Source organism: Lonchura striata, chromosome 2 (assembly GCF_050655825.1).
Source record: "Lonchura striata isolate lonStrDom1 chromosome 2, ASM5065582v1, whole genome shotgun sequence".
NCBI classification, from domain to species: Eukaryota; Metazoa; Chordata; class Aves; order Passeriformes; family Estrildidae; genus Lonchura; species Lonchura striata.
In genome coordinates, this window is record NC_140704.1 from 50,554,047 (window position 1) to 50,573,795 (window position 19,749).

The 19,749-nt window shown below is 34.4% G+C and overlaps 1 protein-coding gene across 5 annotated transcripts in view; it reads right to left on the reverse strand.

Moving 5' to 3' along the window:
• Positions 1-19,749, reverse strand: part of CNTNAP2 (contactin associated protein 2) — a 1,072,692-nt gene that overhangs the window by 765,542 nt on the left and 287,401 nt on the right. Inside the window, exon 1 of one of the 5 annotated variants that reach the window (XM_085573410.1) lies at positions 2,942-2,979. The exons of 3 other annotated variants lie outside the window; for them this stretch is intronic. Coding sequence is in view for 1 of the 2 variants with exons in the window: in XM_085573409.1 (XP_085429535.1) it covers positions 2,596-2,650 (55 nt within the window). In the remaining variant the exon portion in view is untranslated. Of the gene's footprint in view, positions 1-2,595; positions 2,762-2,941; positions 2,980-19,749 lie in introns of those variants that run through there. One more of the 5 variants, XM_085573409.1, reaches the window with a different exon arrangement.

Consider the following 19,749-nt stretch of genomic DNA (forward strand, 5'->3'; position numbering starts at 1 on the left):
TCAAAAAGATTAGAGCAGCACATATTGATCACCTGGGATATTTCATATTCCTCTTTAAGTTGTATACCATCAATAGGGATAATCCACTGTTGCTTCAAAAGGTTAGTTGCTGCTGGAAAGGAAGAAAATGCAGCAGCTCTTTTTCCCACTCCAAGGTGAAGTCACAAATTATATTAATTTGGTGGTCTTCACACACAAATCTTAAGCATTAAGGTTACATGTTTTGAAGTTTATATCAAGCCTTTCTTTAGAGCTCTGTAAGGAAAGGAACAAGTGTCTGGTAATGCTTTTTTATGGTGCTTACTTTGCTCAGAGCAATGGACACAAAATATGATCTGCTTCTTTGTTCTGGTTCTGAATGAGGAATTAGTCTTTAAGCATCACCAGGGCCATTTCTAAAACTACATGTGGATGCCCACAGACAGACAGAACTTTACAAGATCTTCCAAAGTATTCAAAGTATCTTTTTACTTGAACTTAATTTCTGATACCTTGATCAGTTTTTAGAGTAGACAATGACTTATTAATCTGAAAGGTCATGGTACGGCTACAGATTTTGAGTACTACAAACTACTATCCTATTCCACAAGGCCCAGGCTATTAATAAGTAACAAAACTTTCTTGGTTTGAGGAATTTTTAATAAACATTTTTAAATGTCACTGGGAAATATTGGAAGTGAAAATATCATAAGAATTGCATCATTATGCAATGTACTGTATGACTATTATGAGACATTTCTGGATGGATTTCTATCATTAAGTGGTATATAACATAAACCACAGCACTCTCCAAGCTTCTGTCTTTAACCACTGAAAGTGAGAAAAGGGTTAAAGCTAACATCATTAGTTACTGTGACTTACAACTTACCCAGAGATATTAGGATTTGTTTAATTAAATTATTCAGTATGGAATCACTGTATACAAAGCAGCCTCCTGAAATTAAAATTTATAAAAATTTCAACTTCTCAGAAAGGAAAAAAATAGAAAAGAGTACCAAAAACTTGCCAAATTCAATTTTTCAGAAAATTATAATTTTAAATTATTAATTTACCCAAAATGCATATTTCATTTAGTGTTTTACATTCAGAAAGAACAAGGCGCATCAAAATTAAATGTATGTATTATTTTATCATTTAGTAAAATTCAGTTTTAAATTATTTTAGAAAAGTATGTTCTTTCTTACCTACAGTAAGACTACTTAGGCAGCTGGTTCTGGCTGCAAGTTGTGGTTTGATTTAGGGTTGGATTTTTTTTTAATGTTGGAAGAGAGTGGACAGCAGAAATTTTTACATCACTCTAAATAGCAGCACACCTGTATTGTCTCTGGCCTACTTTAGAGTCTACAGTCCATTGGGAATTCATCACATGTTCCCACCCTTGTGCCTTTTATGAACATGTTTGTAAACTGTTTTGCACCCTGTGAAACTCAGAGTTGTATGGGAAACCTGCATCTTTTTTGCTAATTTAAAAAATCTCAACTACTAAGGTCAGTGGCACCTGGAATAATTGAAAGTCAGTCAGTCTGGTTGGATGCTTGGGCTGTCATTAAATTGTCTTTAGTGCATAAGCAATAGTAGACTATCAACTCTATGCAAAGTAAAACTCATGAATATTTCCATATTTTTGCATACCCAACCCTCAGATGCCTCTTCAGTTATTAACCTTCTGGCATGCAAATATAGTTCTTCACCTTTTCACTACTGAAAATAACAGAGAATTTTGAAGACTGTTTACAGCAAACAAAGCTCCAGCTTAGGTGCCTTTACAGGTACAAGTGATTTTTCACAGACTGATATCTGAGTTAAGTGTGAAGAAATCTGGAGTCAGGTCACTGAAATTTTGGAGTTGCAGGTGGAAGGGCCCACAAAGATGAGGAAAAAGATCAAGTAAAAGAAAAAGAATAAAATCTTCACAATTTATTTCATTAAATCTAATTTAAATTAGAATAATTTCATTAATTACCTAGCCTATGTTCCTCCTCAGTTAATTTTATATCAACTAGTGTCATTTGTTCATGGGCAGGGGTGGAAGCTCAGTTGGTTTGTTTGGGTTTTCTTGGGGGAGTTGTTTGTTTTTGTGGGTGTTTTGGATTTGTTTGGTTTTTTTGTTCCTTATTTTATTTGTTTGTTTTTCAGAACTTAGAGATAAGGCACTAGTGGGTAACAGCTAATTTTCTAAATATTTTTTTTCAAACAGCTTTACTTTTCAGCATTGCTTTAGCAGGTTTCCGTCTCTAAAATTAAGCTTTTATTTCTAGCAAAAACAAAATATGCTCTTTTTTCCTCTCAAAATCTTATTTATTATAATGGTCTTTTTACTTTTAGCAGCTCCCTATCAACATAATTGATCTGAATTTAGAGATGTTATTCTACACTTTATCTGATTTAAGCAAGACCAAAGCAAACAGTGAATTTAAAATTGCTGGACACTTCAACAATAAAAGCACTCCCACAGAAAGCTTAACATTAATTCTCAAACCAATGTATCACAGGTACAGAAAAATAGATGTTTTAGTGTATACAATGTATATAAATTAATTTCAAAAAAGTTACATTCAGAATATTTTATTATCTGTAATGAGGCTATCTACTTACCCATATATTGGTTAAGTTGCTTAAAAAGTCTTGTGAGAAAGTTAACACAGAGCATAAGCTGCAGATTCCTGTCTGAAGGCCTTATCAGAAAACTACACTTTCCCTATAATGGCTAGAGAGTAAACTCTGTTCCTACCAGGCAGACAAAATATTTTATACCATTAAGCATGCAAAGCACATTCCACCTTCGATTAGATGAGGAACAAAATAGAAATTAGCAGGTTATGCAGAACGAGGCAGAGAATTGCCTCTCAATTTGCACAGCAGAAAGCAAACATCACTTAAGCTTAAATCAAGGTTTTATTCAAAAGGATTATTAATTCTATGTTTGTCCATTGATATTTACCTTCATATCCCCTTTAGAGAAAACAGATGTTATATTTATAGCAGAAGCTATTAGTTTATCAGTTGTCTAATGTTAGAAGTGATGAGAGAAGCAAAAGCCAAAAGGTGTGTGATATATGAATGTAACCATATTATACTGACAGATTATTCTTTTCCTCTGTGCAAAAGACAAATAAGGTCTAAGTTTTGTTTCCTGGCTTTTATTTGAAGATTTTCTCCTCCAACCAGGACTAAAATATGTGTTTTCTCAGTTCCTGTCACTGGTGCATGGGAGGATTAACTCCGATTGCATTTTGCAAACTTTTGTTGAAAAGCGCTCTTTCCCACATTTCTGAGGAAGTATCAAGTGACCAAAGAAATTAAATTGTCATAATACATTGATTTCACCAAAGCATCAATAAAGTATTCTGAAAAGGTGAAAGAAGAAATACTTTTGATTATTTTCCTTACTCTTGCATTAAGGTAATGCATATGTTATATATGGCCTATGTTTAAATCATGTTGGTCATGATCTGATTTCACAAAACCAGAAGATAAGCTTCCAAACAATGGTGATATCTTTTGTGGTTTATATTAGGCCCAAAATCCTGGATAGAACTGTGGCTAGAATAGTAAGAACAACAAAAGAAATTGAGGACCATTTGATAATAGAAAAATGTAACCATAGTTTAGATTTCTGAACTCTCTGTATTGTAGACCAAAAAGAGCAAGCTGCAGTACAGCCAGCCTGTGAGACACAACATTCTCTGAGGTTTGTTATACATACAGGGAAACTCAAACCAATTATAAAACTATATGGCTGTGAGCTTTGACACTAGAGGCCCAAATTTCTTACATTAATACCTTGAAGAAAAGAGATATGTAAATCAGAGTAGGCTAACAAGTGTTTTCATATTCTGGTGAAAATATCTGCAAGTGGATTCCAATGTGTTCAGCATCCTTAAGCACTCAAGCAACAGCACAAGGTAAAAGTCAGTTCAGGACAGTAGCTTCATAGCACATATTTTGTGGATGTGTTACCATATTCCCCAAGGTTTGAAAGCACCTAGCATTTAATAATTAAAAGTAGAATGACTATCTATTTCCCTAGAGACTAAAACAAAAACATCCCACCATTATGACAAGAAGATATGAAGATTTGAATAAATTTGTATATCTGAAGCTGAAAAGAACATTTTTTTTCCTGATAGAGTAACAAGTTGGGTAGCTGAGAATGTTTGATTCCCAGGTGTATTTATAGGATTGTTGTTTCTGAAACAGGTCAGGGCAACTAGCATCACAAGCAAACTCCTCATCCATCTGCTTGGATTCATGAGTTTCTAGAAGGAGTAAAATTTGGAATGAAAGTTGACATTTAAACTAAGTGACTTAATGCCAGCAAAGGAAAGTTGCAAACATTTGAAAAAATTTGTATGAATGATAGATCAATTATTTTCTAACATCAGATAGCTACAGTGAGAACTATCAGTCAAAAGTGCAATCTCCAGTTTTGAGATGACACAGTTCTTAATTCCAGAAAATCTGGTGTGCCCAAACTCTAGCTGTTCTATATTCAGGGAGACAATAAAATCTTGTAAGGGTCTATGATGGTTTTATCATTAGTGGGGGAAGATACAGATTTGGAGTGTTTCAGGTCTTTCTATGTTCTTTTTAAAAAGGGATTAAATTCCAATGAAAAGAAAGCCAGGGTCAGCTGTTATTAATCCTTAACAGGAACATAGGATATGATATCAAAATTGCACAAGCATGCAGAATTCAAAAAAATGTAAGTGAGATTCAAGTGCATAAACCATGGAACTTATCAGGACAATATATATCCAAATTTTAGAGAAGCTCAGATTGTTTCAAAAGAAGTCATTAGTAAATGACATGTGGGATCCAGTTGTAGGTGCAATTTTACATAAAAAAGTTACCATGTGATCGGCTTCTTATTTTGTACTTTTCCTTTCGTTTTCAGGGAATCAAAACTGAAATGTCTAACATTCATGAATAATTTTTATCATTTGGCTTGAAAGGGGTAGAAGAGAGGAATAGAAAATAATCAATCACTGTGTAGTGGTTTTTGGGTTTTATTTTTGTAATAGGGTGATATTCAATCAAAAAGGCACAACAACTGATACTTCCTAAAATAATTGACCAAGTAATGGTGTTAAAAAAAACAGTGAGATGCAAACACAAGAGATACAGAAGACCTCAATATTTTGAGATCCACACTCAGTTTAAATTTTCTGGCTCTTTTCTTGAAGCACTGCTACTGAAAGAAAAGGATTATGTCTTAAGCTTCTCTGCCCTAAGAACACCACAGGAAATGTACAGCATAACAGATTCCTAAATTATATAAATAACCTTGTGGTTAAATGAATTTTGCTTCTTTCCAGCCTCCTCCCTCAAAAAAGCAAAAAAAATGCATATGTTTTGCCCTGTACAAAATAAACAAACAATATGACCATTTCCAAAGAACTACTTAACTGAAAATAAACTTTCTATCCAGACTATAAAGTTCAAGTCAAAGGACAGGGGCTGCCTGTACTGATCATAATGGTTCTGTCATACTAGAAAAGATTGAAAAGAAAGGGTGGAAGGATGGTGCTGCACTTCTCCTACATCCAGTCTTTACATCACCCCAGGCAAAATTCACCCGTCTTTGGTGGTCTTAAGCAGTCTCAAAAAAAAAAAAACATTCATCCATAGCAAAAGAGAGCTTATGCCTTGCTCATGCTTGTCTGGTGCCTTACTGGGACAAGAAGAAGAAATCTTTGGATGGAAACAGAAGAGAAGAAATTGCAAAGTAGCAAAACCAGTTTTGAACATATTTCACATCAAAAACAATTTTAAAAGAGCTTAATCAAGAGTAGGGTTTATATACCTTTCATTGTGAAAGTACTACAATTCCAGGTAGCTTCAAGTGCTCTTCTTTTTTTAAAGCTCTCAAGTTTTCCTCATGTACTTTTTTGTCTTATCAGAAATGCTTGAATTAAGAAGCATTAATTAAAAAGAATTGTAATGTGATTAATCTTAAAAGCTGGCTAGAAAGATGCCATATATATGGGTTTTATAAGAGATTTTGAGGTATGGTGTGTCTCTGCATTCCTCTTCCTGATTTAAATAACCACACCTACCTTATTTTAGTGTTCTGTAGAAATCCAATCCAAAATATTTTACCATGGCCTTAGCTACCCAGCTTATCCTGCTGTTCACACAGCATTCTTTACATAAAAGTTGTTAGGCTTTTCTAATTATCAAATGCAAACAGTATTGACAGCAGCAGCATCTATTATTGTATCTTCATTATCATGCTCAGTTACAGCTGAGGCATTTTTAAGGCCAAGAGAATGTGATAATTATGCTTGGTACAACCTTATTATTACTACCTGTTTAACATGTCAACAAAGGAACACAGGACAGTTAAATTATCATATGTGAAAAATGAAGGTGCCGAATAATTATAGCCTGTTCTCTCCAATTTTAATCAGATATCTGAATAGTAAGTTCCTAACATCACAATTTACTACCTTTGTCTGGGTCATGGACTCCCATTATGTTCAAAGTGAAGGATGCCTCCTGTAAATACAATGGAAAGCTGTATACATACACAAATACTGCAAGGCAGGATCACCTTTTCAGTCATACCAACTGGAGTTGCTCAGGTCTTGGCAGGGGTCTGCTGATTCTGTGGTCATCAAAACACTGACCAGAAGTGAGGTAAGAAAGAGTGAGAAATGGCCTTGTGACCTCCAAGGGAAGACAGGAAGAGGGACATGAATATTCTGGCTGGATTCCTCTGGAGGGTCCCAGTCCCATGGAGAGGAGCCCACACTAGAGCAGGGATACAGAGAGACCAAGTGCAGCAGAGAAGACAATGACCACACCATTTGCCATCACCCTCTGCTGCTCAGTCAAGAGGTAAAGGTCAGGAGAAAAAGAGTGAAGTTTAGACTGGAAAAAAAAAGAGGGACTGAGGTAAGCAGGAAGGCATTTTATGTTGTTTGGTTTAATTTCTTTGCAGCATCCACCTATATTTTAACTGGCAATAGAATAAACTAATTTTCCCAAGTCAAATATGTTTTGCACATGAGGTAGTTGACAAGTGATCTCTCTGTGTTTATTTTGACCCACAATCATCTTATTTTTTTCCCAGAAGGGTGGGTATGCCTGGCAGCTGTCCAGGGTTCACCACCAAGCTGCTAATCAGATATCAGAGAGCTGACTGCACTGCTTGTCAGACACCAGACATTCACACCAATGCTATTGACTAAAGGCAGTGTAAAAACATTAAACATTGGGGTTTTTACAGATATACTTGAAAAGAACTAAATATCAATAAATTAATTTGTAAGATGAATTCTACAAAGTTAAATTTGAAGCTTTCTGCTTCAAGTTATAACAGCCTGTCCTCAGCACAATATTCACATCCAGAAGAAATCTGTGAAGGTCTGGATTTCATCTCTCTTTGACACAGACTCTTGGGATCTCACTGAAAGGAAACATGAGATTCTGGTGGAAGATATCCCTGCCTGTGGAAGGGAGGTAGGGACTAGGTGATCATTAAAGTCCCTTTCAACCCATACCATTCTATGATCCAGACATCATTCCTCCCTTATGAAAGAAATAGGGAAGTGATACCAAAGGAATCCAATTATGCTGTCCTTTCAGTAAACAGAAAACACTGACAAGGTCTGAGTTTAGGTCAGTTTGCCCTCTAATGATCACAGCAGAGTTGCATGCTAGGAGAGGAAAGACCTCACAGGGAACACTTTTTACTTGCCTGTTCTAGGCAGCAGTTCTTTAAATTTGAGCTTGCACTGCAAATCCAATATCTAGCACTAGTGCCTGAAACCAGTGGCAGAATTGGAGGATTTGCTACTCATTTCTGTCAAGCAACTTGTGATGTGAGCTTTTCATAAAGAACATGATAACCACCCTGAATTCACATGCTATTCTACATCTCTGAAATTGCTGTTCCTGGCATACATGCATCAGCAGCAACATAAATCATACTGCTTTGATGAAAGTCTCTTCACGTCTGCATTTTCAAAAGTGTGCAGAAAAGTTTAAATGTACTGTGTTGTCAATCACCACAAACACAGTGATAATGCAGCTTTGCAATAAGACGGTCTTCATACATTGTCCTCTAACAAATGTGAAAGTTTTCATCAAACCTCAAATGACTTACTCAAAGCACTGAAGTCATCATGCCTTGTCCTTTTACAGGTGACTAGATTACACAGAGTAATTCTGGATAAGAAGTAGTAAAGATGAGCAAAAATCTTGAAGCAAAAAGTAAAATGTTTGAATTATTTCATTCAGCTATGAAAGAAGAACAGCAAGTCAGGATATGGAAAATCTTCTATAATAAAATTTGTAAGATCATATGCCAAGTAAAATTATTCTTTTAAAGTTTGTTTCTTTCTCTCTCACTCCTGAATCCATAAATGATATGTCAAAATCATATACATATAATTAAGATCTTTAGTTCACAGAAAAAATTAATTCAAAGGGTACTGAAAACAAAAAAATAATATAACTGAAATTGAAGTAAAAAAAAGACAATGAAAAAAATTATCTGCTAATTATCTAATTTTCCTCAATAAATTCTCCTTAAATTAAAAAGAAACAGAATTTGTATCTATTAATATCTTCCCAAATTTAAAAAAAAAATCCACACAAAAAAAAAAAAGGAAAATTATGTACTTCTTTACTAGTGTTCACTTTACTTTCTGGATTAATTTCATTAAGCCACCCTTAATTTAATTTACAAAGTTAACTTTTATGCTCAATGCAGTTTGCCAGGATAGTATGCTGAGTTTGTGAAGATTTAATTTTATCTTATAAATGAATGAACAAGATTGGAGGAAGATATAATGAATGATTAAGTGATTGCAGTTAACCAAAAAGTTTCATTTTGTTCCCTTATGGAGAATGATGGAATATCATTTTATTGAAATCCATTATCATAATGAGAAGATATTCTATGCTTGATCTTAGCCAAAAGGCCGGTGAGGATACTTTAATGACTTACTGCTTCTGCTTAATAGGGAGATTTCGCAATTACTGAAACTACATCTGTTTGATTAATGAGCCTTTTCCAACATCCATGCATCTTCTTTTAATTTGGCTGATAAAATACACTTGGAAGCACACACACATAGGTGTTTTTCTTCCTGCATATATGTACCAGTAAAATATTTTTGGGAGAAAAATAGGAACTACCGCAAATAGGACAGTATAATTCTGATTTTCATTATTATAAGTAAAAGTTTGCAATTTCCCCCTCCACTTCTGTTATACAGAAAAATGAAGTTTGCAATAAACATTTAAATAACACTTGCAGTGTATTTTATGGCCCATCTCATGGATACCCTAGAATGGCTTGCAATCAAGTGGTAAAAAGAAACAACCAACCCAGGAAATATATAAACAAAGGCCCACTGATGCTGTGAAATGGTAAGTGCAGTACCTGCACATATTATCCATTTATGAAAAGGATTGCAATTATTTTCAAGTTTGTTTTCACAGGTTGCTCAAAGACTATGAAATTGTGGTATGACTTATGCCAAAATTTCTCCAAATAATTTCATCTTCAAGGCCCATCATGTGATATTTGAAGCTTAGAAATCATAAATGAAGACCTATGAATTAATTCTCATGCTTAGACTTTTCATATGTAGCAGTAGGAAGAATAGATTTAAAAAGAGTATCAGGAAAATAGTACAAGAAAGACTGCTAGAACTTTCCACAGGCAAGAATTTAAAGAAAAATGATCATTAAACAAGGTATCAACTATGTTCCTTAGTTACCTCAAAGAACAAAATATAGTGTGGTCATATCTGAACAGCTGATATAAAGGTATTTTGTATTATTTACAGAATGAAAAGGTATTGCCCAACTCTTGCATTATCTTGACCTCAAATCTGTCTTCATTAGCAGAGTTCTCTGCTGAAATGTCAAATAATTTCTTCATATCTCTGTTTTATTGCCCTGTTGCTAATTCTTTATTAAGGGCATTTAAAAGGAAGAAAAGCCTCTTTTTATCAAATAAAAACAAACTTAAAATACATTGGTGTATTGTCTTTTACATTATTCACAATTTTTAAGTTCTGAATAACCTTCTGTATCATGGTAGTGCAAAAATTTCTCATGTATTATCTGTTCTGCTGTTTCTAATATGCTATTAAAATACAGTTGTCAATCTGTTCACTTGATACTCTGTGAACCAGCTATTTCTGAGACACATTTCTTGAATTCTTTTTATTTCTCAGCTAAGATCTCATCATCAACATGAATACTCCCTTTTTTTTAGTGTTGATAATGGCAAAATACATGTGTTCAAAACGTTTAGGGAAGAAGCATACTGTACTTCAGTATAGGTAGCAATAAGACACAGAAAAATCAAACCTAGGTACCACTTACAAAAACTGTTCTACTCACCTGAAAGTCCATTTAGCATTCCTGTAATGTTAAGGAAAGAAAATGCTTACATGGAGCAATATGCAAGGTATTGCCTACAAAATATAATTTCTAGGTCACAGATAGCAACTCATTAAGCCTATGTTCTCATTTTTTACCCCAAAAACAATGTCAATAGTTGTATGGTACTTTGGAAATTTATTGCACCCTTAGAAGGAATGCCAAGAAGACAACACACACCTCTTCCAGAATGGCAGAAGAACACATCAGTTACACTGCGCTCAGGTCACCTCTGTCCCAAATTTGTTCAAAACTTGAAATGTCCATAGAAATATATTCTGAAGAGCCCTAGGGGTGGTTGGGTAAACATATGTCAATACCCCCAGTAAAAACTTTTGTTGTTAAAATGTCTGATTTTTTGCTATCTCCATATAAAACAAGAATTTTTTTTTTTATTGTAATAGGAAGACTACACTGTTCCTTGTAGGTATCTTTGTGCATTTGTGTTTAGGGGTAATAGAAAGCTACTGACCATAAAATAATTATAAGTTATGTAAACATATAAAAAACTTATTATTTTCCATGTTTTTTTTTTAGTCCTGGCTACAGACTGTTTTATGTGAAAAAATTAGAACTTGGAATAACACTTTAAAATAAAGTAAATCAGTCTCCACCAATCAATTTCTTTTTGTGATCAAATGTGGTGGTGTATTGATTGAGACACAAATTTTGTGTAGCATTTTATATAGAAATTTCAAGTTAAAATAAAACAACATGGGAAATAGCCCAAATTTCATTATTTTATTTTATCAAGGGAAAATGTTTAGCCCCAACAGGTGCCTCCCAAAACAAATCACCTCTTCAATTATTGCATAAGTGAAATACCTGGAGATATTTCTCTGTTGCAGAAAAGCCAGACTGAGCGCTGTCAGCTTCTGGACTAAGTTTATGAATGGGAATGCTGCGTGTTTGGGATAGTGCTCTTTGCAGCCATTGAATGATGGACATGAAGAGCACTGAATTCCAACTGCAAAACCAAAGAATTGTAATTGGCTTCAGGGAAAGACAGCAGTTTATCTGAAGTGTAATGAGAGCAGATTTTAGCCTAGTGCCAATACTGCAGTTTTCAGGTATGATTACATAGCAATTAGTTCATGATCCTTCTCCTTTTCAGTTCTGATCAGCCTTTATGAGAATTTGTTATATTGCCCATGGATAAAAGAAAATTGCTTCTGTGTAATGGAGAATGGAAGGCAGAACAGGTGTAAGCAGGAAGCAGACCAACAATAATTGAACTAATAAGCTCAGAATATTACCATTAATACAGTTATACCCTTTAAGTTTAGAGGCACTAAATAATAATTCATATTTATTAAGTCTTGTGAAATCACTCTGCTGTTTCAACAGCATGAAAATGTGTTTTTGTCACAGATGATGCCCTTGCAAGCAAAGCAAAAGAAAAAGTGAGGGAGAAGTTATCAATAGAAAAATATTTATGCATAGGGGTTGGAGAACCCCCCAAAAGTTAAAACTTCCAAGGTATTAACTAACTATTCTAGAGAGTTCAGTACATTACTTCCAGGGCTACCTGGCATGATAAAATATCTGCTGATATAATTTGTGTTTTAAAAACAAACTAAAAAAGCCCAAACCAACTGGGCATCAAGATTCGTATTCCTTATGGAGAGGACACAGAGGAGACCAACAGGGCATACTTGCAAGTGAGCTACAACTGCAACAGGATTACCAGATGGACAATTTTTCCTTATAATTATAACAGAATTAAGCCACAAGATTTTCCATTGGCCAAAGAGGATCTGAAGGACTTGGGACTCACCAGACAGAGAGTTAAGCTTCACCACGATTGTTTTCTAAAAAAAACCTGAGTGCTAAAAGTTACAAGATTAGAACCTTTGTCTCTTGCAAGATATGGAGAAAAGCTGATATGTATAAAGTATTATTAACCAGAAGTATGCAAAAGAGAATAAGAAAAATTACAAAAATCGGTAAAATTTAAAGGATAAGACAGCAAAAGAGAAAGAGAAAGAGCAACTCTATCAAGAACTATTAAACACAAAAACTTAGTGTACTGTTTGAAAGCCAGAGCCAGGCTTTCTCCCCAGCTCATTAGCTTTCATACATCAAAAATAAAAATTCAAAAAGACATAATTCGCTGACACTTTATCCATGTTATGCACTCATGATTCATTACAGGCAGCTGAAAGAACCAGTTTTCATCCTTTTTGCCCTTGACAGCATGCACATATATAATCAGTAAAAGCTCCCTCTAGTGATACACTTGTTCAAGCCAAGGAATTATAAAGCATTTTAATGGAAACATTAGTAGAACTCAACTTTTATAGAAGTTAGACAACAATTCATGTTTAGTAGAAAGTAATTTACATGGCCAAGAAAAAAAAATTAATCCAAAAAACACTGTAAATTTAATTTTTTATATTAGTAATTTTTCTAAAAATATACATAATTCTTCATTCTTTTTGCCCACACAATACTGTAATGTCATTATATCATGTGATCTTTCTCTTATTAGGCACTGCATTTTACATAATCATGAAAGCTGACAGCTAGTATGAAAGAAGTAATCCAAAAAGAAAAATTTTAAAAAAAGAGGAAGCATGAGCAAGATGAGTATGGAATTTTTGTGTCACTCAGCGATCTCTGTACCAATACCAAATTAATAAAACCAGCAGTGTTCACAACCCACAAACATAACATGGGGCAAGTGATTCTTTATAGGGTACTGTTGTGAAAAAAAAGAAAAAAAATACACCACAAAACACTGCACTGGTGATTAAGTACCAGTCAGACGACCAATGCAAACATAGTTGCATATGAAATTTCAAAGTGAAAAACAACATTTGTTTTAAAATTATTTGTAGAAAGCTGGACTGAAAAGTGTAGAAATCAATTCAGAAGTGGTTATTAGCAAAATAATCCTCAGAAATTGATCAAATGGGAGTAAAAATGTTGAGGAAAAGGGAGTGGGGAGAATTATAATAATATAGTAAATGAGTTATGTGCTCAAACTAGAATAGAAAGCAAAGACATAAAACTGATTAAAGAGCAAAGGGAAGCAGAGACATTTTAGTGAAAGAAACATGCACGTGATATGAATCAAACAAAACAGAGAACCTCAGTAGAAATACGTTACAGTCATAAGAGAAAATGACTTAATAAATGTACTTTGATAGGTCCATAAATCTCTGCACTCTATAAGAGTCAACAGTTTTACTTCTTTATTTAAGGAAAACAAATGTTTGTTTTGATTTGATGGAATCAATATAGGGATTTCAGAAAGTGAGAGGCCACTGGGACTATTAAAAGTAAGAGCTAAAAATTATCCAAAGAATATCACAAGCTCAAGAGTGCCAACTTACCAATATTTATGTGATTAATACTTTAAGAAGCAAAAGAAAACCTGAAACTTGGACTGTGCTACTCTTCTAATCCAAGGCAGATCTCCCCTTTATTGGGAGCTCAAACCCAGTCAGAAGTAAAATGATGGCTGCAGATGGAAATACCAAAAGGAAGAAGAAATAGAAGACCTATATCAAAACACTTCAAAGACAGCATATTTTGTTTGCTTTTACGTGGTCTGTAAGAACAGTTGTCTTCATCAAGCAGAGAAATGTTTTGTATTTAAAGCTCTATCACTTTCAATACGTAATGAATGCTAGGGAATAGAAAAGACCACAACACCCTTAAATATCCTTTTTTGGTCTTTTAAAAATAATCTTAGAGTATATTGTTGGAGTATTTTTCTGCCATGTCTTTGGTTTTCAAAGGGCAATGAAAACATTTTTGTTCTTTCTGGATCTTTCAATTCTAATGCATTTACTAATCATCTGTTTTGCTACAACCCACCTGCTAATTCATCTGGGTTAATTCATTTTGACAATTAAAGGAAATAATAGTCAGCAAAAATCCAAATCCTTAAGTTTTTTAGAAGTCCCTAATTATCTGTTTAATGAAAGAGCTGTTTGTAACATTTATCTGTAATTTAACAGAAAGAAAACAAAGCCAAACAAACTAAACAGGGTATTTTTGAAGAAAATGTTTAAACAACCCTTTCACTATTTCTCTAACATACCTGTAATCCACAAAGAGACATTTTAAGTGTCAAGTGACAGAAATTTTATATGACAGAGTACAGCACTCTTTATACTCACACACCAAGCAACAAAAGACCCTCTCCAGAGCATTTATGATTTATGGTATTATGAGATGGACTGCTCCAAAGCAGAGCCCTTCAACCATCAAGGCTAAAGAGTGACATTGTCTTTATAATACTGCATCTGCACATTTGCTCAAACCATAATTGTCCCTAAACACAGGACACCTACAAATGGCCTGTCATTTGGTAGGCTATCAATCCTCAACACCAGTAGTCATCAATAACCAGCTTTGGCAGAACAAGCAAAGCTCCACTTACCTTCCAAATTACAGAAAGACACCTATCCTTGTCCCGGCAATGAAGTTTGATGTTACTGACATAAGCTATTTCTTGATAGAATTCACAATTCATAATGGCAAAAGTGGACAAATTACATGGTGATTTATCTGAGGAAGCTAAATAACATTATGTTTCAAGATTTGCCTGATTATGGCTGAAAAGGGAAGAAAAAAAAAAAGCTGAACTTTGGAAAGAGCAATCTCTTTAATAGCAGAGTTTGTAGCAGCAAAATGAGTTATTTTCATGAGGCCTGAAGAGATTTTATGCATAAATGGTTGCAAAGGCAAGCATGGAAAAGACCTTTGGGATAAAAGCCTCAGTGTTCTTATCAAAAATACTTATGTCCCAGCCCAGGATCTACATTTAGTGTTCAGCCTACCATTTGCAACAAACAGAACTCAAACACTTCAATTAAAAATTAGAGACTTGCCATGAAAAAGAGCCAGTTCCATTTCATTCACCTTGACATATCCATGACAGCTGTAATATGCAGTGTTTTAATCACTGCAGAGGAATGAGCTAATTCCACCTCTTTGCTGCCAACAAGTCTTCCAATAAGGGGAGGAAACAAGGCTGAATTGGAACAAACTACAAATGAAGCAGGTTGAAAAATAAAATATTAGCCTCATTTGAGTATAATTATAATCCAAAACCAGTAAAAATTTTACTTTCTTAATAAGGTTTAGTATTATTCCTTTGTAGTTTTCATTTCCAGTAGCATTGCAACCAAGAGCAATCAAACTTGACCAGGATCAATGTTGAATTTATGCAGCATGTTGTAGAAACATTAACTAGATCCCAGGTTTAATAAGATTCTTATGAACTAAGTTTAATTAAGTTTTAGCTTTTTTTTTTTTCCTAAAAATCCAACCAAAACATAGGCAGTGGGATAGCAAGCATACTAATTCTGATTTCAGAATTTTCTATTAGTAGGATATTTGATCCAAAAAGTCATCAACCTGGATACTTAAAGCTCTAGCAAGCAACAAACACCTTCTCCAGTTCCACACAACTATATAAAATTCAGCATAGGAAAACAAAAAAACCCAAAACAACAAAAACCCCACAGTTTACTTTAATTCCGTTATACCATTTCTGCAATGTTTATTGGAAATGTGCAAGAAGTAAAGCACGTGGCCTGATTTCAGTTGTAGTCCAAAGTAAGATATTCTCTAGAAACACTGAATTTGTTTATTATAAAAAGCTGCTAAAGCACCAGAGGTCCATTTCAACTTTGAATTAACATGTCAGAACTCTTTAGTGAGGTTTATTTAAATTAGAACTGTGTTCTGATTTGGCACACCACTACCTTTTAAAATGTGTTGCCTGTTGATAACAAATCTGCATTTATAAATCTGCTTTTATCCAAAATCCCAGACTATACTAAATGATCATGCATGTTATTTATACATAAGCAATCTCACTGTCCCCAGCAAAGCAGAGCCATGGGAGGAGTAAAACGCAGCAGCTGCTCAGGAGAGCACAGCACCACTACAGGTTAGGAAAGGAAGGGAGGAGGAATTTTAAGTTTATTTGCTTTGCTTTATAAATAATTAAGGAGGGGGAGGGAAGATTATCAGATGCATTTAGTTTTTGAAGAAATTTACATAGATTATTTTATTAGCACCACATAGTACACAGGGAAAGAAGCAAAAAACCAAGCAGTTTTCCTTATTCCAAAGGTCAAGGAAATAACTAAATGACCACAACTTCCTAAAGGTAGATAAATAATCAAAAGCTGTCATAAAAATTGTAGTAGCAGTCATTTCTCTCTCCTGTTCAGAGGAGGAATCACTTCAGCACCTCTGTCACTTAGCAACTTCTGTTCAATGGGTTAGGGAACAGCTCTTAGGCATGGGATCTGTGGTCACATCCATGACTTATAAATGGGGATTTTACACAACAGAAATCAAGTCAGCAAATGCAATATAGGACACCTTGGTTTCATGTGCTTTAGCAAGAAACACATGCCACAAATCTTGCTTTCTGAATGACTGTACAGAATATGACTTCATGAATACAATCTCAATTTCAGTTTTCAGTCAGAACTGTTATCAGCATTTCTCACACAAAAGCAGTTGCCCAGTTGAAAGGAACTTCTAATGCAATGTTTTGAAGGAGGAAATAAGAAATTTTTTTTGTAAATGCACTGTACTAAAAAACTAATTTTTCTTCTTTACCGTTCCTGATCATATCAGAGAATGTAATTCTATTTTATTCTACACTGAATTTTATACCATCTTATGACTATGTCATATCAAGCAACACTATTATAACAACCATCACCTGCAATTTTTTTCATTCTTCCCCTAAGAGAAAAAAAAAAAAAAAACCTCTAGCAAGAAAAAAATCACTCAACCAAAAAAAAAAAAAACCACAAAAACAAACCTGACAATCATCCAAAAATAACCAGACAAAAGTCCCAAAAGAAACAAAATTTATTAAAATGGGATGAGCCTCATGGTAAAATTATTATTTCAATCAAGAAATGAGTCTTAAAAAAAAAAAAAACAAACTGGCAAATAATCAGCTGACAGCAGACAGGAGACCTTTGATTTTGATGCCATGGTTCACTGATTAGCAGTGCATAATCGATGACAGAATAGATGCCACGGTGGGATACTCTCTGTCATGCTATGCCACCTCTAATGAGAGGACTGCTTCTTTCAGTAACACTATATTATTGACTTGGACTGTAGTTTAAGAAAGATCAAACCAGCTCAATTAGGATGCTCATTTGTATTCAGGCTGCATCATCCAGGGTTCAGTTATGAGCACTTTGTTCCTGAGGATAACAAAATATTTGTGCATAATGTATCTTTTCATCCTTTAAATTGTAAAGGTCATTGGATGGGAAGGTACTGCTTTTCTGACTGCAATTCTTCTAGACCTGTTTCATTTTAATCCCCATGCATCTATCATAAGCTATTGACATAGGAAAACAAGGTAAGAGTTGTTTTTAAATCCCCCTCCCACTACTTGTATCCAAAGCCATAGTGACAGACATATCATTCCTTATTAGAAATAATTATGGATTCATCCACAAACTTGGTAGAAATTTTTTTACCTATAATTACCTCTGAGATATGTGAATTAATAGGTGCTTAAATTCACCAGGAGTAATCTTCTTGACTCTGATCTTAAAGGTCAATGAACACCTATTCTGATTAGAAACATATTCCTTCACATCAACGTAGTATTTGGTAGGATCAAAATGAAATCCATATTAAAAAAAAAATAAAAAAACATTTTTCCAGAAGACTACTAATTTAGTGTTCAGTTGAGGTGTGCAAATATTTGGGAGGAGAGCGTTGTTTCATAGACTGAGCTAAGATTATGATCTAAAGTTTATTTTGAAACATCTGAGTTACTCTTGTATGAAAAATAATGTTCCACTCACTATCAAACAAGCTGTTACATATTTTGGGGTGGCAGACTTGATGTAAGCACACACTATTTACTCATCTGTGCAGGTTGAGGGCACCTTTTTTTCTCTGTCAAAGGTCTGTGGGCATGAGTTCAAAAAGCCTTGCTTCCTGTTTCAGAGGCAGGACTCAAACTTCAGAGAAGTATATTAAACCTCCCAAGTAGTATATCAAGAAGTATATCAAAGCCTCCCGTGGCACATATTAGGAGCTAAACTCACATGCCCTCTGCTTTCCCAGGGTGGGACTGCTCATGTAATTCCAGTTCCATGATTAGTCTCATCCCAGTTGGTTGTGTCATGGATACACAGATAAAGGTGAGCCAACCTACAATCTCCTACTTAACAATGTCTTTCTAGCACAGGTAGCCCTGGAAGCAGCTCAGAGTGGACCAAGTGATGCTTGCTGGTGGAATTTTTCTGACCTTAGTAGCACAAGTTTAGTCAGCCATCAGCACACCTCTATAGTTATCATATCAACACTGGAAAATAGAGTGCCCAACAAAAAGTTTTGCAAGTGGTATTGCTACATACTTACCAGTGGGGTATTTCCAGAGTGAATAAAAAGCAAAGGGAGAATTTTCCTTCCAATATACTTTTTTTTTTTTTTTGTTATTTGCTATTCAAGCATCTTCTTGAAGCAAAAGATTTCTAGACATATCATCCTGGTGTTTATAGACAAGTGTTTTATCTCTGCCTAAAACATCCTCTAAAAGGAATTTGTGTCTTTTTTGCACCAGCACCTAAACATCATAGTCTGTAGCACTCTACTTTTTGAAAGTCAGCCTGGCAGTCTGATCCTAAGCAATTTACTGCACAAGAATCCCATATGGTTGGATGTTACAGTGAAATTGGAAATAAGCAGACTAAGCATTTACTTACTGGGGCCACTACTTTAAAAGATACATGCACAGGTGTATCCAAATCTGTGGAAAAGAGTCATCCCCTTAGACAGGATATTAAGCAGATTTTTGCTGACACTTAGAATTTACATCTATGATTATTCTCAGTAATCAGATGAGAAAGTCCTTGTTATGAAATAACATCTGCATCGTGTAAATGTGTTATATAGCATAAAGCATGATGAGACTAACTATGGAGTTCAGTAATTTCTGTAATAAAGGAAGAAATAATGCCCAGTCTTCTATTTTAAGTGAATTTGGAAAGTAGAATATGGTTCACAGCAGGTATCCCAAGGATAACATGTATTAAGTAAGACAAGAATATTGGAAAGACGAAAGGGAAAGCAGCTAAAAATTCTAGAAATAACACTTCATATTTCCTGAGACTGATTAATTATCCTGTCTCCTTTGAGACCAGAGGTAGTTGGGATCTGAGGATCATTTAAGTAAATGAGACTTTCAATTTAAGATTCCCTCTATTCTCCTTGGATGCTTTTATCAATAGAATATACTTTTATTTACAATATATGTATTTCACTATCTCATCTACCTTATTATGTTTATGCACCTATATTCTAATATTATAAAGTTTAAATTATGAA